Source organism: Pieris napi, chromosome 5 (assembly GCF_905475465.1).
Source record: "Pieris napi chromosome 5, ilPieNapi1.2, whole genome shotgun sequence".
Taxonomy (NCBI): domain Eukaryota; kingdom Metazoa; phylum Arthropoda; class Insecta; order Lepidoptera; family Pieridae; genus Pieris; species Pieris napi.
In genome coordinates this window covers 7519457-7539195 of record NC_062238.1, presented here as the reverse complement: position 1 = coordinate 7539195, position 19739 = coordinate 7519457, and the positions used below count along the sequence as shown (strand labels likewise).

Genomic DNA, 19739 nt, shown 5'->3' with positions numbered 1-19739 from the left:
CACCTCTAAAGTTTTTTTATACTCTGTAAGTAGTTGAACTTTGGAATTGAGTAGTGTAGTTTGTCAATAGCTTGTAACATTATTTACTATTTTACGCTCACTTTACTTAATGACCATTAAACTATAGTACTGTGATTTTGAGAAGTAGGAAATACCCCGTACATGTAGATAGTATGAACAATAAAGAGTTTTTTTGAGAGATGGCTCTAAAAAGCGTTATGAAGTAAAATACCATACAAAAATTCATTAATTTATTTCCTAATAATATCTTGGCGATTAATTTCTTTTTTCGAAAAAGTACTGTTTCTTATCGAAATAATTAACTATTACGTGTTAATTTGTTAGTGAACCTAACCTTGAAGTTTTTTTACGTATTCACAGGCAATAGGCATCGGACGCCATCTTGCGTTTTTGTGGGTTCTGGAAATTATGAATAATTAGTTTGAAATAATTAGTTAGTTTGAAAAAAAAGCCAATACTTAACTCGATTTACAATTGACTTAACGCGATTATTACCTAAGCATTTAAAGAGATGAACTTAGTATAATAAGAATAGATAAATAAATAAGTGCAAAAGTATCGGTTGCTTCCATAAGTAGTCTGTTTACATTTCTTTATCATAAAGAAAAAAACAAATCTTCTGCCTCGTAATTAGCCACGAATACTAAATGTGACTCATTAACCCTCTAGGGCTTTTACATTTTTGTTTTTATTATTATTATTTTTATCTTTTTAATTTTACTTTCACAATTTTTTTTAAACACTTGTATTTACAGAAAACTTCTTCACTTCGGTAATAATTATTTTCACTAATAGTTATATTGTATAATTGTTCAGTAATTTAAAGTTACTATAAATATGTAGTCTTTGAGTCAGTACAATACACGTAATAGATACAGTTAACTTTACTAGCATAGATTCAAGCATAGCATAGATTTAAGCTCAAATTCTAACGTTATTTAACAACAGACATCTATAAAATGTTTTATTATATTATCATTATAGCTATTGGCGCGTTTGTATCGTTTTCATTTAAATGTTCACCTCTCTAGAACTGCACAATCTGCACAATTACACTGTCTAAAACCTACAGTAAAGGTTAGGTTTTCCTATTTAAAAAGTTTAAAATGTCATAACTCATAAGAGTTTAAAGACTATCTAAACTGCCTACCTTAAATCCTCTGACATATGAAACAATGAATTATGGTATTGCTACGTGGAATTCCACCTCTCGTAACCTCAGATAACACAATGTGGCATTTAATAAGGTATTTAGACATAAGGCTGGCCTAGTGGCTAGGCGCACGATTCTCATCTCTGGGATCGTGAGTGCGTTCATCATTAATTAATTCTTCATTCAAATTCAAAAATCTTTTAATCATTGTACATTGTACACTTATGATCGTCAAAAAAAAGAAATGTATATGCCATTTAGTGCCAGTTCTTAAGTCAAGGGCGTAGAACGGAAGAGAAGAACTGGCAATAAACCGCCACTCTTTTTAATCGCCATGTTTTTTTAACACAACGTTTGTAAGGAGCTGCAACCATTACACCATGTTCCACATGACATCTTAAGTAATCAATAATCTATATATATATAAAAAGAAAATGGTGTTCGTTTGAGGCTCTTTCACGCCTAAACCACTGATCGTATCGACATGAAACTACCACCATTCGATGCGAAATTTTTCCTAGATGGTTTATGGCTATTTATTTAATTCCAACGTTCCTTCATTTTTTTATTTCTGTTTTACTTTTATGAAAATTTTTCCCGCTAATAAAAACAAAAGAGGCTTCCTCGAACCGCAAAACGTCAACATCTGTTAAAAACTCGGTTTTCGAAATATTTCAATTTTCTTAGCGGGAAGTTAAAAAGAAGAATAATAAAAATATGAAAAAAAATAAAATAATGAAACATAAAATTTATTTTAATGGACGAATTAAAATAAATTTTATGTTGCAAAGCGGGCGCGAAACGGCTAGTAATAACATAAATTAAAAACAATGACTTGTCCTCTATCAGCAGGAGGCATGTTGAAATAGGAACACGCACTTACATTCTCGTGGGAACAACACGCAAACACATAGTCGAAATAACTAACATCACCGCATTCACGAATTCAAGTACGACCAGTCACCACAAGTAGCACACGTTCACGAGTATGACGCATGGCCAGCATCGGCCACCTCGCCATATTTCACTCGCCATTTTCATTTCTCGCCCATTCTATGACAACGAACAAACTATGACATGTGAGGCAATTAGTGTAAAAGCTGTTCGCACAAGTTTTTTTTACTTTTATTATTTTTATATATATATAGCAAACGAGCAGGAGGATCATCTGATGTAAATGATACCGCCGCCCAAAGATACTCACATTGCCAGAGGGCTCCAATTGCGTTGCCGGCCTATTAAGAATTTGTACGCTTTCTTGAAGGATCCTAAGTCGTATTGGTACGGAAATACATCGGTGGGCAGCTGGTTTCACATAGTGGTGGTGCGAGGCAAAATCGCGGCGCGTTATTCTATACCTCTACGCCCGACGCTAAAACGTAGCTGCAGGTATTAATCCGAACACAACTCCTCCTGATATTCTCCGTGGTACATGCAGTGGTCTACCACCAGATATGCAGAGTGACCCCACATCTCTACGCAACACCAAGGGATTTCCGCGCGAATTCACCAAGGAACTGCTTCGTGCCAACAAATTTCTGTAATTTTATTTTATTTTAATGTGTGCTTGTATTATCGTATATGTTTTAATTGTATTTTTTTAATTTCGATTTATTTTTTTTGAGAAACTTATGCTTACATTAATTGTCACACATTTTAGATGTAAGATTTTGTAAAATAATTATAGTATAAGATCCCGATATACAACGACCTTCACCGAGATGCTTATTTAATGAAACGTATTTTATATTTAATTTAATATGTCAATAAATATAATCCATATGGGTTGCCTAGCAAATTTCAGTCCAGAGTATGTTTAATTAATATTTTTAAAAAAAATATTCCCTCCATAGGGAGGGAATTGGGCCGGATGGGCTCTGGGAATTCCACCCGCTGCACTAAATGCGAGTACAATTAGGTTAACCTATTCCATCACATCACGACGATTTCTGTTAGACAGTGGTACTGCCCCAAGCATGCCTGCCCATTTGGCTGAAGCCCGAAAGCAACAGCATGGCACTTCCACTAGGAAGGAGGTTGACTGATTGCGTTGGTAAAATATACACTGTCACAGATTATTTCACCAGGTTGCAATGGGGTCGCCAGATCCTGACGACGCCAACATTCCTATCAATAAATTTAAATAGATTCTAATATATGTTTTTGCTAGATTCGCTATCGTCGCTATCGTTATATTGTCATTAATAAAATAGAATAAAAATGTACTGGATGAATGAATTTATTATATTAATGTCATAAAGTAGAATAAACGATGGACTGGACGAAAAGCTTTCGTATCTTAATGGTCCCCATATTATGAATACTGACTATGACTTTTGGCCTCTCGATGCCAATGCCAGATTTGATGTGCTGCGCGGAGCTGTTACTTCGTAGTCTAGTTCCTTATTAACTTTTTTGTTAAACAATGGTAAATAAATCTTACACTTCACTTCATATATTTATTGATTTAAAAACATTAACATTAAAACATTAAATCTGAATATATCAGTGAATCTTTTTTATTAATCTTAAAATATTTGCTAATAATAAATTTTTCGTATCAGCAGCATAAATAAAATCAAAGTGAGAAAAGTGGTCATCCTCTACTCGGTAAAATTCAACTAAATTCGGTAAGCGGGATTTTAAAATTTGGGCATCACTGACGTCAGAGAGCCAATCGCCTTCCCCATAGAAAATTGCAACTGGTGCTGTTATTTTTTCTACAGGATAAGACGGAGGTGTTAATGATCCATATTTTTCAATATTTTTCACTTTATAATCAAATTGTCTAAAATGACCAGATAACACTAATTGTCCATAATGTTGTAATTGTTTTAATGATGAACCTGATGGAAAATGATTGTAAATCACGGGCAACTGTTCATAATTCGTTTGATTATAATTAAATCCACCGATAATAAAAATAATATGTTGACAAATAGTAAAAGCCCACACTTCATCACCGCAAAACGTCCTCTGTAACCCACGCAGAACACGTGAATCTTGAACTACTTCCACGACGCCTAAAGCTGATGCCAGAAACACTATTTCCCCATAAAATGGCTTTAAAATATTAAGTATGGGATTTTTCATGTGCGATAACCATGCGATAGGTGACAATGATATCATTAAGGTTATTTTTTTATTATACTCGGGCCTTAAAGAACACATAATAAAGAAAGCTGTGGTGCCTTGTGAGTGGCCGATGTATATTAATGAGGATTTGTTCGTTTTTTCCAGTACAAAATCAATCATTGTTGGTACATCAATCATACCTATTTCGTGGAAACTAAAATCCCAGAATTTCTTTTCTGATGGGTCAATATAAATGTTAGATCTTGAATGCTTATTTCCTCTTGCATTACCCATCCATACATCATAGCCCAGCTGTGCTAGAAGATACGCCAGTCCGCTTTCCACTCCACCGGATATCCAGTCATCTGCACTACTTATTATACCATGCATAAGGAAGACAATAGCACCATTTCCTGGTATCCTGAATAGTTTTATTACATATCCATCTGACGTGATAACCTCATACACTTCCACGCTATATTTATATTTTGTTATCAATTGAGTTATATTCAAATAAATATCATCGTTTATTTTCCCATCATTTCGTAATTTTTGCTCAATTATATTTTTATTACTTTTGTTATTATTTTTTGGCAAGGTATCGTGAAAATCTTCTATAATGTCACGTATTGATGTTTTTTTACTTATACTATATCTTATCTGCATAATTAAAATAAGAAATAATACTAAATTGATACCTCTTAGTCTAACCATTGTAACGTTACTTAAGCAATTGATGACTGTAATTAGAAAAATATAATGCTACAAAGTAATTTTCAATAGCGATAACGATTTTAATTTGAATACTATTAAATTTTCGTACCACTTAATTACCATTTAGAGAACAATATCGAAATTAGATTTGGTTCTTACATGACGTTATTTGTGTAATTACGAGTACTAGCTGACCCGGCAAACGTTGTTTTGCCATGTATATTATTTCTAGGCATCATTTTTTTATTCCAACCTCAACGTCCGCCGTTCCACAACTGAGCGTTTTTCAAGGCAGTTTTTGCCGCGCACCACCACTATGTGGAACCAGCTGCCCTCTGGCCTTGAGAGTGTCCATGGGCGGCGGTATCACTTAACATCAGATGAGCCTCCTGCCCGTTTGCCCCCTATTCTATAAAAAAAAATTATTGAGTTAATCATTCAAATCAGATGTTTTTTTTGACAGTATGATTACAGTTTTCAAAATGTTACAAAATATGGTACTTATATGGTCCCTGTCGAAAAAATTACAGCACCGGTTGTGATTTTTTACGGGGCGGCGATTGACTTTTTGACGTTTCCAAAATTAAAATATTGTCTAATGAGGGGCTTATAAATTGAATGTTTTGTCCCCTTGTGTTTCTCCATACCTCACATCCTAGCTGCCCTAAAGGGTATCCGATCCCACTACTTACACTCCCCTTCCTAGTCATCGTAGCTGCTTAATACTCCATGTATTAGAAACACTGGCGATCCTTGTTCAAGAATATTAACTTAATTATTATAAGTTCATACTCATATGTGTTCTTCTACGGGATATTCGTACTTTGCTTTCAACTGGGTAATATTTTGCCATGTCTCATTTACAAACAAAACCAATAAATATTTTTTGTTACCAACACACACGCACACGCACTCACACTGACCCTTACACACACTCACACATACACTCACAAATGCACACACACATAAACTAGACTTTTGTTTTTGTTAACTTTTTTCTATTTTTTTTATATATATATATTTTTTTTTTAATTATAAATTATTTATTGTCCGTTTTTAAAAGGTGTATTAGCAATACTTTTTGCCACTATGTCCAAGAGGGACTGGTGACTTGTATTAACAGGTATTCCCAACCTTTTTCAAGCACCAGTCTCTTACAATAATAGATAGCATTAAGTTTATTGTCAAAAAAGAAAGATGATACACTACCTGTATCATGAACTCGTACAATGCAATATTAGATACCACCATGACATTTTTGTATAACATTCTCGCAAAAATAATATTATTATTATTACTTTGTAAAGACGCTTCAAGATACCTTGGGGTAATTCTTAAATCACAAACTGATCGATTTTATTGAACACACGGAAACAACTGCCAACAAAGATCATAAAATGCTACGTTAAAAGTACTACGTAGTATGCTTAAATATGCTACTGCAATTTTGTCACCACATTACAAAATGTAAATACCGTTGAGACAGTTAAAAAACCTTTTTTTAGAAAACTGTTCAATCATCTATACTTGCGTGGTCTATTGTCTACGTACGAGGCTGATTAAGACTATTTCGAGCTAGATAGATACCCTACAACTCCAACGTGTCTTCATTGACCTTATTTTTTTTAATATTTAACTTTAAATTTCATACTAACCTTCTCGCTAAATTTTCATTTCTGTGTATCCTAGAGTTAATAGAAATAAGTTTTATGCGTACCAACGGCTGGCTTATCTGATACTTTTAATACTCCTGTGAATAGGCTATCTCGCTATTACAATTTAATTACTAACATTTATGAAAATATTTCATAATAATCTCCCTACTTACCGTAATTTTGGTTTATTACGCTCTCAATGAGGTTAAAGTTTTTAAGTTTCTATTTAGTTTTAGTTTATATATGTGTTTTTATTTTAACAGGTTGCCTGTGTTGTTGTTGCTAATTTGTAATTTCATTTTAATGTTCTTATTTAATTGATGTGTAAAGTTTGTAACGTTTGTAAAACTTTAAGCATGCATGTTGTTTTATACGTAGAGCTTATAAATAAATTTCTTTATTTATGACGTCAAACTCATAATTAGATACAATTTCTGCTGGAGTTATGTAAATGCTCTGGTTATCCTATCGATTTGTAGATTCTGTAAAATGTATGCTATTTATCAAACTTAGCATGCCATATACTTCAGTGCTAAGACACAAATAAAATTCCCCGTAACTCGACATTGTACATGTGCCTGAGTTATATAATTACAAAAAAAAACATTTAACATTCCAACTATTAATTACGTTTTGTTAAAAACAAGGTAAAATTTTATCGAAATTTAAGATAATTACAATACATGTCGCATATATTAACATAGGATATATTGTGACGTCTTTGTAATTTATATAATACCTGTTGCCACCGAAATACAACATTTTATATTTTACTTGCCTACTCACTTTATGTATCTTATAATAATAAAAGTCTGCTCTTTAGGTATATATACCTATACATTAATAAGGTGTTATAGATTTTCACTTAAATAAGGTGTGTTGTAATTTGGATCTTACTCGAAACTCAATCCAGGGTTGGACTAAATAAAAATCTTTCTATTATAACTATAGTATCTACTTTAATTGCATGGACTTGACTATACATTTAAGTAGTAAATTTATTAAGAAAGGCTACATCACACCATGCTTTGATCGAATTAATGCGTGTAAACCATAAACACACCTAACATTATATTAAAAAAATAGAATAAAAGAAAAAATAAAACACTTAATAAATCTAATTGACATAAGAGAAAAACTAAAAGTCAGCCTTATTTAAGACTAAAAGGCAAGTAACGGTTCTGCTTTCAAGGCAAAAAGCCTAACCGTTACCACTGATGTTTCAAAAAGTCGCAAAAACGTTTCTTTTTTCCGAAAAATGCCTATAAAGAGTTTAGGACCCCATCTAGGTTTCACCTCTCTAGGATCTTATAATCTCGAGTCGAACAATACTTTAAAAGTTTAACTAATAAGGACTCCAAAAGGTTATGTAAAATTTTCATGAATTCCCGTTTCCATTTTGCTTCCTCATAATAAATAGCAGAATATTATGAAGTCTGAATTTAAAATCAGAACCAAGTTCGCTCCTGTGTTGATGTTATACTACATTAAAGTGGATTCCGTTTTCCTGCAACCAGACAATGACTTGGCTTACAATAAGAGTTAGGTATATTGAAGTTTCTTCCTACTTTGGTAACCACACTAAAATTATATTGTAACTTATATAGTGCATGACTTGTTATACTCTGTAAGTAGTAAGTAGTTGAACTTTAGAATTGAGTAGTGTAGTTTGTCAATAGCTTGTAACATTATTTACTATTTTATGCTCACTTTACTTAATGACCACTAAACTTATAGTACTGTGATTTTTGAGAAGTAGGAAATACCCCGTACATGTAGATAGTATGAACAATAAAGTTTTTTTTAGAGATGGCTCTAAAAAGCGTTATGAAGTAAAATAGCATACAAAAATTTATTAATTTATTTCCTAATAATATCTTGTAGTTTAATTTCTTAAAGTACTGTTTGTATAAGATCTAAAATGTTTTATTATATTATCATTATAGCTATTGGCGTTTGTATCGTTTTCATTTCAATCTTCACGTCTCTAGAACTGCACAATTTAAATACATATTACTTTTATACCTTCTAGACAATTAAGACCCCCACCCCCCATAGGCCGCATTCTGAAGAAGTTCTCACTTCTCCTCCAAAATTAGGCGCCAAAATTCAAATAGCAATCATGTCGGAATATACCTAATATGTCAAAGTATCGGTGATATCGCCGCTAGCGGGCGCGAGTTGTATAATGTATTTAGATGGCTCGAAAGTTCATAATGGGTTATCAATGTTGATAGAAGTAATTATTGTTTCATTAAAAAATAGACCCCGTTTGTATTAATTCCTTAAATAATATTTTAGAGCATAAGAAATGTGGAACATAATTTTAAAATCTTATTTTAAAGATGCTTCTCAGTGTTTAAAACCTTATTATTTACAATATTTGCGGGAATCATCGGAAAACATTCATAGGAAAATCTACACTGTGGTAAGTTTATAAAAAGTTTTGAAACATTTTAGTTGTAAGTTGAGTAAAATTTTTGAATTACATTCAACATTGAGATTGAGGTTAATAAAGCAAGTTAATATTAGTTAATGTTCAGCAGTTCATGCAGTGTGCATTTTTAGGTTCGTATTGATTAAGGCTACATAGTACATACTCTTAAGTCTTAATATACTTTATATTATAAGTGCAATACTTAACTGATATACACGCGAATTTATTACATTGTTGATAAGTAAGTTCTTTTGAATATTTTGAAGTGTAAAACTCCTGCGAAGTCAACACTATTTGTGTATGTGCAAAAGTCTAATTATAATTATTATTTTAAACTATCTCAATATCGTTCAATCTTGTTTTGTATTGCGTTAGTCACTTATCAGTATGATGTCAATGCTTTTCTGACCTCAGAAGTGTTTTTAAGCCTCTATCAAGTATCTTCACAGTATTGAACTATATCAGTTGTACACACATTTCATATCAGTGAAAATTAGATTTAATTATTAATTATATTCTTCATATATTTTAGGGGAAATTTCATAATAACAGATTTTCAAGTACCATGAATAACAAACTGATGAATGGAAATCTTCGGGACACAGACCCAGAACTGTATAAAATTATTCAAAATGAGAAGCATCGCCAACAAAGTGGTCTTGAGATGATTGCGTCTGAAAATTTTACATCAATTCCCGTTCTGCAATGCCTGAGTTCCTGTCTTCATAATAAATATTCTGAGGGAATGCCAAATCAAAGGTAAAATACATTTCTTTACTTTTATCTGTGATGTGAAACTTAAATTTCTTAAAAATATATATCAGTTATTTTGTTATAAGTACATTTTCTTTATTTTAATTAAATGAGATTTTTTTTATTTAGTTTTAAAAATATATCTGATTAATTGACTTTATGGTTGTAGATACTATGGAGGCAATGAGTTTATTGATGAGATAGAAATCCTAGCCCAGAACCGAGCTCTAGAAGCTTATCGTTTAAATCCTGAAGAATGGGGTGTTAATGTTCAGCCTTACTCTGGTATGTAGAATTGTATATATATATATTAAAAATACACTGAACAATTTATAAATACTCTTCTGAGTTTCTTCAAATACAGTGTAAACTATTACTATACTATTTTTGTGTTACAAAAAGTTGCTGTTAAATGAAAAGAAAAATCTGTATTAGAAAAATATGGTTTATTTCAAACTAGTGTTAGTAATTACATAAAAACATTATGCCTTATATAACTATTTTGTTGTCTGTTATTTGTCTCTTATGTGAATATCACTGTTTAAAGAAATGCACAATCACATTTAATAATTAAAAAATAAATTCTGAAACTTAGCAAAAACTTTATATTTCAAAAGTATGTAGTTAGATTTATTTAAATGTGTAAGAAGTTAGGAAAGAGAAAACATAGTACATGTGAGTAAACATGTAGTATTGTTCTTAAATTATCACAAGTGTTTATTCAACAAAAATTAGGCAGTGTAGTAGGTATGTCTAACCAACCATATGTATAAATTGCTACTGACTAACATTAATCACTTGTGAACATACTAAAAATCTACCAAGTGATTGATTATTTGAGACAGAAATATAGTCTATTACAAAATGTAGCCATTAGCTAATTATGTATATATATTTACACTATGTGATAAAACAATTATATGTATTTTACTTAATGAGCATTTACTAAGATGCCAATACTTATTAAATAACTATTTTTCTTGCATAATCAGTATTTATAGTAAGTAAGAGCGCTGTTATCAGTTATTACTTTCCAGTATAACACAATAAAATGTGTGGAAATTCAACCTTCAAAAACTCAATTCAAGTACTGTGTTAGTATTAATTATATCTATTTCTTAGATTCAACTTCAATGGAATAATTGAATTCTTCGCTAAATATTTCTGTGTAGTAATAAAAAACGATGTCCGATTTATTTAAAATTAAAAATATTTTTATTTAATACCTATTTATTCTCATAAAAGAAGCATTTACATAAGCATTAGTACTACAATTATAATCTATTGCGTCATTAAAGTATATATGTCACCGTAAAATTGTAAACACCGTTAGATTGTAATATATCTCGCGAGATTGTAAACTTACTAAGATTGTACTACACTAACTTAGTTATCATTCAAACTTCTTTGGTCAATTACAGATTAATTTTACTTCCCAACAATTTCATATAACTACCGAATAATAATACCTTAAATTGTAAGCAGTTCGTTGAGGTTCACAATCTTTCGACAGTTTATAATCTCGCGAGATAGATTACAATTTACAATCCAACGGTGTTTACAATTTTACGTTAACATATCTATTTCTTAGATTCAACTTCAATTGAATAATTGAATTCTTAGCTAAATATTTCTGTGTAGCATTAAAAAACAATGTCCGATTTATTTAAAATTAAAAATATTTTTATTTAATTATTATTTAATACCTATTTATTCTCATAAAAGAAGCATATACACATTAGTACTACAATTATAATCTATTGAATCATTAAAGTATATATAAATGAATTTTTCAGGCTCTCCAGCAAACTTTGCTGTGTACACCGGTGTTGTAGAGCCTCATGGACGAATCATGGGGTTAGATCTTCCTGATGGCGGCCATTTAACCCATGGATTTTTTACTCCCACTAAGAAAATATCAGCGACATCTATGTTCTTCGAAAGCATGCCTTACAAGGTAGAGTAACCGGACGGATGTACTTAGCAAATTAACCCTGATCTATTCCTACCAAAAACGACAATAATTTTTGCAAATTATTAATTCTATTTCCTAGAAATAAATATTTTACTATCCTATTTTAACTATCAACAACATATAAACAATTCATCTCTTTTGCCGTTCCACAACTGAGCGTTTTTTAAGGCAGTTTTTGCCGCGCACCACCACTATGTGGAACCAGCTGCCTACTGAAGTATTTCCGAACCAATTTGACTTAGTGTCCTTCAAGAAAAGAGTGTACCAATTCTTAAAGGGCCGGCAACGCACTCGCGAGCCCTCTGGCATTGAGAGTGTCCATGGGCGGCGGTATCACTTAACATCAGGTGAGCCTGACGCCCGTTGGCCCCCCGTTCTATAAAAAAAAAATTCTACGCAACTTATAGTGTTCCGACAGATGGAAAATTTTTCACATGTTATACACTACCCTTATCAACGTGTTATAACTCCAACGCAATATCATGACGTCATTATAAAACGATATACAATATATATGAATTCAATTTCTATTAGACAAGCGGATAAGATAGGCTACGTTTCTCAATATATGTTGCATAATCTGTGTCAATTGCAATGCCATTAAATGGTCCATATTAGGTAGTATTGGAATCTTGATCATTACTAATAACGTTGACTCTAGCTTAACTAGCGAATGGCAAATAGGCTCAAATAAGCCCGGCTATTTTGGTAAATAGAGAATGCTAAAATTTATATGTCGAAGGACGGTACCTTCATTTTTTTGAAGTGAAACTTCTTTATCAGGGTTGGAAAAAAATTTAGTGTAACATTTTTTCGTTACGCGTCACATTGTTCCGTTACGCGCCATCTTTTGAAGTGAAACTTCTTTATCGACGTATGGGAGAAATTTTGTAGCAGGTTACGCGCCATGTTGCTTTTTGAAGTCAAACTTCTTTATCGGCGTTGGAAAAAAATTTACACACATTTGTCACATTTTTCGGTTGCGCGCCATCTTTTTCTTGTCCCTACCACGGTTGTTCCGAAGAGATTCGAAGCCATTAGTAACAAAAATATATAATAACGATAACAATGATAGTAATACTAATAATTCTATTACAATGAATGAAATTCTGTAATAATCTTAGTACTACATAGTAGTACAGTAATAAGTTAAAATGAAATAATTGTATTTGTATTCATGTCTATGATAATAAAAGCCTTTTGTTAAACTTTATCTAATTTAACTTTATTTAACCAATTTCTGTAAAGTTGCATATAGTAGATCATTTTTCGAAAAATAAGGTCTTTGCTCTTATGTTATGAAAGAAATAACTAAGTTTTACTTCTTGCTGTCCGCAAACTTAACAAATAAAACGTTTGTTTTATTTGCTAAGGTCGGTTGTATAGGTTAAAATAGTATCTTATCTGCCCGTTAATTGCCAAGAAAATTCAAATACGTCTTATTATGTATTATAACATTTCTCGTCTCATTTTTTATAATACATAATAATGTTAATTTATTTAAGCAGAAAATCATAATTCCATATGGTAATTTTTATGTTATTTACAATATTGTCCTAAATATTATATTAGTAGGTTGGGGGCTGTCTATTAATCACGTGAGGTTCGAAAGGGGGGTTCTGCAAAAATCACGAAATATTACAAGGTGGCCCCTCCACCTTGTAATATTTATACATTTCGGTATAGTAAGATATCACGTGTACTTATTTTTTTGTCAAACGCCTGATTTCTAAACCGAAAAGTGGCTTAGATAAACGATCGATCAGTAGATCGAGAGATTCTCTGCATAGTGCGCGTGATGACGCCGAGTCTAGACATTTTTATCATGGTCCTTAATTTTCTAGAATAGGATTAGATTATACTTTATACCGTATACCGTGTAGTACTTAAAAATAGTATTATAAAAAATTTAAGATTCTTTATAGGTACTAAAAATACACGTGATTTTTGGTGAGGGGGGGGGTAGTCTTTAACCTCCCCACGTATCACCATGGGGGAGGGAGGGGTTAAAAATTATAAAAAAACATCACGTGATTAATGAACAGCCCCTTAGCTTTAAACTATATTCAATCATAAAATTTAATATTATGTAACATATAGTAAGAATTATTATTCATTGGTATCTAACAGTTCTGTTACCATAATATATGCGGAGAAGCAAATTACCTCTCTTAAAACAATCGAGACACTTAACTTCTTCACTCTTCCTCTTGATTATTCACGATTATTCTTCGGTTTCTTTTACTTTAAGTAATTTCAACCAAACATATTATTTGTTCGTAGGTGGATCCTTCCACAGGTCTAATTGATTATGACAAATTAGCCGAAACAGCAAAATTGTTTAAACCACGCCTTATAATCGCTGGGATCAGTTGCTATTCGCGTTGTCTGGACTATAAGAGGTTCAAGGAAATCGCTAACGAAAATGGCGCTTTGTTAATGGGTGATATGGCACATATTTCTGGACTTGTTGCAGCAGGTAAATGGTGTATAATATTCTATAAAAAGAGTTGATAAATATTAACTTTTTAAATGGGCTCTCCTGATCCGAAGGGCGGCGGTATTACTTAGATTGTTTATACTCTCACTCTGCCAGGAGGCTCGCGAGTACGTTGCAGACATATTAATAATTGGTATATACTTTTTTTGAAGGACTAAAGTACGAATATATTTGGTAAGTTCGCTTAGTTCTGGACGTCAAGGGGACACGGGTAGTACTCAGCCCCGATGTCTGAATAAAACTCTTTCAAAAGCTATTTCTGGTTTATTGTACGATTAGGATTTTTCTGACTGAAACACGAAATTAAATATTACATAATATAGTAAAATTACATTAAAAAAATCTTTGCATTCAAAACAGTTGTTACATATTAATTGAAATTTAATTGAAAGACTCATTCACTTTAATATAGCCATGATTAATTATATTTTCGAATTTAATGTTACCCAGGTATAAAGCGCAAAATAGCACGTTGACTAAACACTTGGTTTTTCTTGTTTTTGTAAAAACATGCTTGAATTTTCTTGAAATAAGAGTTTTTGTTGTCCAAAAAATTGCCAGCCAGCCCATACGAAAATAAAAGAACTCCAAAATTAACTTCTATATTTTACTTTAAGATCAGTCGTCATTTATTTATTTTGTTTCTTTTGAAACCGCGTTTCAACTGTTTAAACGATGTCGGAATAAATTATGTACACCAAACTAAACCGGTAAAACCATTCGACTCATTGGTCTAGTGGTTAGTACCCCTGACTGGGAATCCATGGGTCCCGGGTTCGATCCCCGGCTGAGGCGAACATCGATGTGATGAGCATTTTGGTGTTGTTCTTAGGTCTTGGGTGTTTAAATATGTATTTATATGTATATCTATCTATAATATGTGTGTATATCCGTTGCCTAGTACCCATAACACAAGCTTCACCAGCTTAGCATGGGACTAGGTCAATTGGTGTGAATTGTATTTAAAAAAAAAACCGATTAAACATTTAAATAGATACAGGTTCTAAGCTGGGAATCCGATACATGTATGGATTATTAATTTCTGTTTCAGGAGTCATACCGAGTCCTTTCGAGTACTGTGACATAGTGACCACAACCACCCATAAAACCTTACGTGGACCAAGAGCGGGCGTCATCTTCTACCGCAAAGGGGTTCGGTCGGTAAACGCGAAAGGAGAAAAGATTATGTACGACCTTGAGAATAAAATCAATATGGCGGTGTTCCCTGGACTTCAAGGTGGACCGCATAACCACGCCATTGCAGCTATCGCGACAGCAATGAAACAAGCTACCTTACCAGAGTTCGCTGATTACCAACGACAGGTGAGCTTCGGACGATTTAGCTTTTACATAAATCAGCAGCAGTCAGAGCAGTGTTGGCCCAGTGGCTTCAGCGTGCGACTCTCATCCCTGAGGTCGTAGGTTCGATCCCCGACTGTGCACCAATGGACTTGTGCGCATTTAACATTCGCTCGAACGGTGAAGGAAAACATCGTGAGGAAACCTGCTTCCTTAGACCCAAAAAGTCAACGGTGTGCGTCAGGCACAGAAGGTTGATCATCTACTTGCCTATTAGATTACCAAATGATCATGAAACAGATACAGAAATCTGAGGCCGATACCTAAAAAGGTCTAGCACCATTGATTTATTTATTTTATTTACATAAATCACGCACATGATTTTAATTTATTTGATAATATTTGCACCGAAAGAAATTTCACGTGTATAACTTCGTACAGTCGAATCAACCTGGGCAAACCCAAAACAATTTTTATTTAGATTATTTACTTTTATTCATATATTTAATTCATTTGAGATCTGAAGAGGCAGCGTGGTGTAAATATTGTGTAAAACAAAAATCTTCAATTTAATTATGTCATCTATTCTCGTCTGTTCTATGCCCTTGATTTGAGAGACTATACGTATTTTTTGTATTTAGTAGGAATATCGATTGATTTTCTATTTCAGGTAATTAAGAATGCCCAACGTCTCTGCGAAGGTCTAATATCTCGTGGATACAAAATAGCAACAGGTGGAACCGATGTCCATATTGTGTTAGTGGATGTTCGTAACGTCGGCTTGAGCGGCGCACGCGCAGAACGTATATTGGAATTATGCAGTGTCGCTTGCAACAAGAATACCGTTCCGGGGGACAAAAGTGCATTGAATCCTAGCGGGATTCGGTTAGGTAACTATTTTTTTTTAAATTTCTTTATTTTACAAAAAAAATATAATACAATCATAATAAGTAACATTAGAAAACCGCTGTGGTTTGTATTAATGTAACCATAGCAGTCTTGTTTAGGAGTGCGACAAATGCATATAAAAGTAGTTTTTTAATTTTCTGTTTATGTTGGTTGGCGTTAGGCAATCTAATATGTGATTTGGTAGACCAAACCACTATTACCTTCTATTCAAAGTCCTGCACTTTCGCTATGAAAGGTGTTTTGTTGATAATAGTTTCTCAATAGGCTTATGAGGTTGCTATAGTAGAATTCGGTTTTGTCATATTTAGGAGCTTCTTAGATTATGAAACAATCAATGTATCCAATTTTACACAATACCAGAAATGACCTAAGGGAGCGTAGGGGGGGGGTCCTTTTGTAAAACGTTACGATGCGGGGCGGTGATTGAATTACGCGTTATTGTTAATATTATTTTCGACTTACACCACATAATAGTAACTTAAGAGACACAAGGTGGTCACGAAACGTTTTACTAGACTTGGGTACAGTACTGTACTAGGGTACTGAAAAACGTTACGTCGAGATACAATGGGGGGGGGGGGTTCAATAATCTCCAAAAATTGCGTTACGTAATACTTGAACGCTCCCTAAGATATTCGTTGCAAGTGTTCAAATAATTAAATAACTACAATTATATTTAAATATGTATAAAGCAGTTTTGTCTTAAAATACTTTCATTTAAATTAAAAACTGATTTATAAGTTCAATTACTAAATAATATAAAGCTTGTTGAATGTTGCTGTCTATTGGATACGTAATAATCAAGGCATAGATATATTATTAACTTTTGAGTTTCAATAATATTTTCAACGATCTTTGAATGCGTCAAAGCGTTGCGTGATTGTGTTATCGCAAAAACTAATCAATTGTAACATAAATAGGGCATTCAATCAACCTTACTCAATAAACAATATTATTTTCAAGTTTATTAATAATAAACTGATAAGGAATAAGATGTTGCTTAGAGGACTTATCTGAACAAACATACGTATATTTTACTGGCAAATAATAAATCTAATGCCGTATTAGGGTGCGTACGGATTATGTAACATATTATATAACTTGTGTTTTATAACACGTCCACATTAGAATAACAATGCAATATAACAATGTTATATAACCATTTTAAATAACAAAAGAAGAAAAAAACTTAGATGCTGGGTTCGTCCTAGCATACATATCAATAACATGTTATTATAACATGTTTTATAACATTCAGTGTCCACATTATTATTATGTATGTTTCAGAACATGTTGTATAGCAATTTTGTATAACATGTTATGTTATATAGTCTGTACGCACCTTTAGTACTTCTAATTAGTCTCAGTTCCTTTGTTTCTTCAAACGTGATTAAAACTATTGAACTTTGATTATTGAAATTGTATGGAAAGATTGGATAAGAACAACAAAATTTAGCTTAATGTAAATTAAACTACTGAATGCAACTATGTTCAGATGCTAATAAAAAATAAATCAGTGGCGCTACAACCTCTTTAGGTCTTGGCCTCAGGTTTCTGTATCTGTTTCATGGTAATTTTTAAATCTAATAGCCAAGTAGGTGATCAGCCTCCAGTGCCTGACACACGCCATCGACTTTTTGGATCTAAGAAATGTCGGTTTCCTCACGATGTTTTCCTTCACCATTCAGATGCTAGTACCTGAATAAATGAATATTACTTAACACACCAATAATTGTCTAAGTACACTAGTAACATCTCTAACTACTAATATCTAAAGAAAAAAGTAAAATATACCCATACGAAACCAAATTGTCATTCGTAAATTTTTATATAACGACTAGCTGACCGGGCAAACGTCTTTTTGCGATGTATACCATTTATAATAAAAAAATAGGGGTTGATCGTAGAGGGGTGAAAGTTAGGAGTTGTATGTATTTTTTAATGCTGTATCATAAAAAATACAGAAAAAAAATCGAAACATTAAAAAAATATATATTTAGGGGTACCCTTAACATTTAGGGGGATGAAAAATAGATGTTGTCCGATTCTCAGACATACGCAATATGCACACAAAATTTCATGAGAATCGGTCGAGCCGTTTCGGAAGAGTTTAACCACAAACACCGCGTATATATATATATACACGAGAATTTTATATATTACATTTATTTCTATGTAGTCAATTTTTTTTTCATTTCAGGAACACCAGCTCTAACTACACGTGGCCTCAAGGAGGCAGACATCGATCGAGTTGTTGACTTTGTAGACCAGGCGCTAAAACTCGCTTCCGAAGTCACAAAGATATCTGGACCGAAGCTTGTTGATTTCAACAAGGTGATTGAAGAAAACGCTGAAGTTAAAGCAAAGGTGCAAAATTTAAAGGAGAGCATAGAGCAATACAGCCGAACCTTCCCATTGCCTGGATATGAAGACTATTAGTTAAAAATTCTATGGAATTCATGTTGACCATTTTTTATTATTATTTTTTTTTTTAATTAGCACTTATTGTTAAAAGAGGCTGCACTTTATTGTTAAACAACTTTGTCTAATGCCAATGTTTTAATTAAAGCACATTGATTGATTTTTCGCGAGTTATCACACCGTAAACACAATTTTACTAGAAGATAGTTTGAATCAAAATTATGTATTTTAGACTAATTTAGTTTTTTCTGATAATATAATATATGTATTAAAATCACTCTATATAAGATATGTTATAAAAAATATGTAACTTGTATATTTTGTTGAATATATCTCCTCATAATCGTATGTAATATTAGACAGTTTAACCTGCAAATGAGAATCCAAAAGACCAAATGTTTATTCATTTTAGATCACCACAAAACAACAAATTTCGAAGTTGTAACATGTTCCATTAAAATAAATCTAAGGAATCTCTTATAGTAATATAACTATTTTTATAGTTGTAATTGTATAATAATTATATTTATTTTTAATAAATAACTATCTCAGAACTGAGTTTATTTTAATAACCCAGATATTGTTTACTATATTTTCCTTAGTTGCGATAGACGAAAATATGATTTTAAAGACGTCCGAGTTTATTATTTATATTTTATATACTGCTATATATAAGCATAGAACTAACGAAAGAATATGTTGGTCCTTTATTTTCTTACGCCATCCTAATGCGTAAAAAGGAGATAAAACAATGTTTATGTCGCGTTTAAATTTACCTAGGTTAACACTATTTTTCATTCGGTCTAGAATCGTCTTTTATCGATAAA

At 32.3% G+C, this 19739-nt stretch overlaps 2 protein-coding genes across 4 annotated transcripts; one reads left to right on the top strand and one right to left on the bottom strand.

Annotated features, from left to right (window-relative positions):
* Positions 1-3669: 3669 nt before the first annotated feature.
* On the bottom strand, positions 3670-4968 carry LOC125049720 (lipase 3-like). The gene has a single exon (XM_047649155.1). It carries the CDS (start codon positions 4961-4963, stop codon positions 3680-3682), a length of 1284 nt encoding a protein of 427 aa, XP_047505111.1. The 5' UTR covers positions 4964-4968; the 3' UTR covers positions 3670-3679.
* A 3858-nt stretch (positions 4969-8826) lies between these two features.
* LOC125049717 (serine hydroxymethyltransferase) lies at positions 8827-19466 on the top strand. Of its 3 annotated transcripts, none has more exons than XM_047649148.1 (8): positions 8827-9046; positions 9588-9814; positions 9978-10093; positions 11605-11765; positions 14067-14262; positions 15335-15606; positions 16253-16472; positions 18692-19466. In XM_047649148.1, the coding sequence occupies exons 1-8, from the start codon at positions 8930-8932 to the stop codon at positions 18928-18930; spliced, it is 1548 nt and encodes a 515-aa protein (XP_047505104.1). In that variant the 5' UTR covers positions 8827-8929; the 3' UTR covers positions 18931-19466. The 3 variants fall into 3 exon arrangements, with proteins under 3 accessions (XP_047505104.1, XP_047505105.1, XP_047505107.1); XM_047649149.1 differs by lacking the exon at positions 8827-9046 and adding an exon at positions 9072-9186; XM_047649151.1 differs by lacking the exon at positions 8827-9046 and adding an exon at positions 9279-9296.
* The last annotated feature ends 273 nt before the right edge of the window (positions 19467-19739 follow it).

Bases quoted from the DNA above. Each gene is read 5' to 3' on its own strand.
- LOC125049720 (XM_047649155.1), bottom strand. From the start codon at position 4,963: ATGGTTAGACTAAGAGGTATCAATTTAGTATTATTTCTTATTTTAATT.
- LOC125049717 (XM_047649148.1), top strand. From the start codon at position 8,930: ATGTGGAACATAATTTTAAAATCTTATTTTAAAGATGCTTCTCAGTGT. The intron at 10,094-11,604 runs GTATGTAGAATT...TGAATTTTTCAG, and splicing joins TAATGTTCAGCCTTACTCTG to GCTCTCCAGCAAACTTTGCT. The intron at 11,766-14,066 runs GTAGAGTAACCG...ATTTGTTCGTAG, and splicing joins TCGAAAGCATGCCTTACAAG to GTGGATCCTTCCACAGGTCT.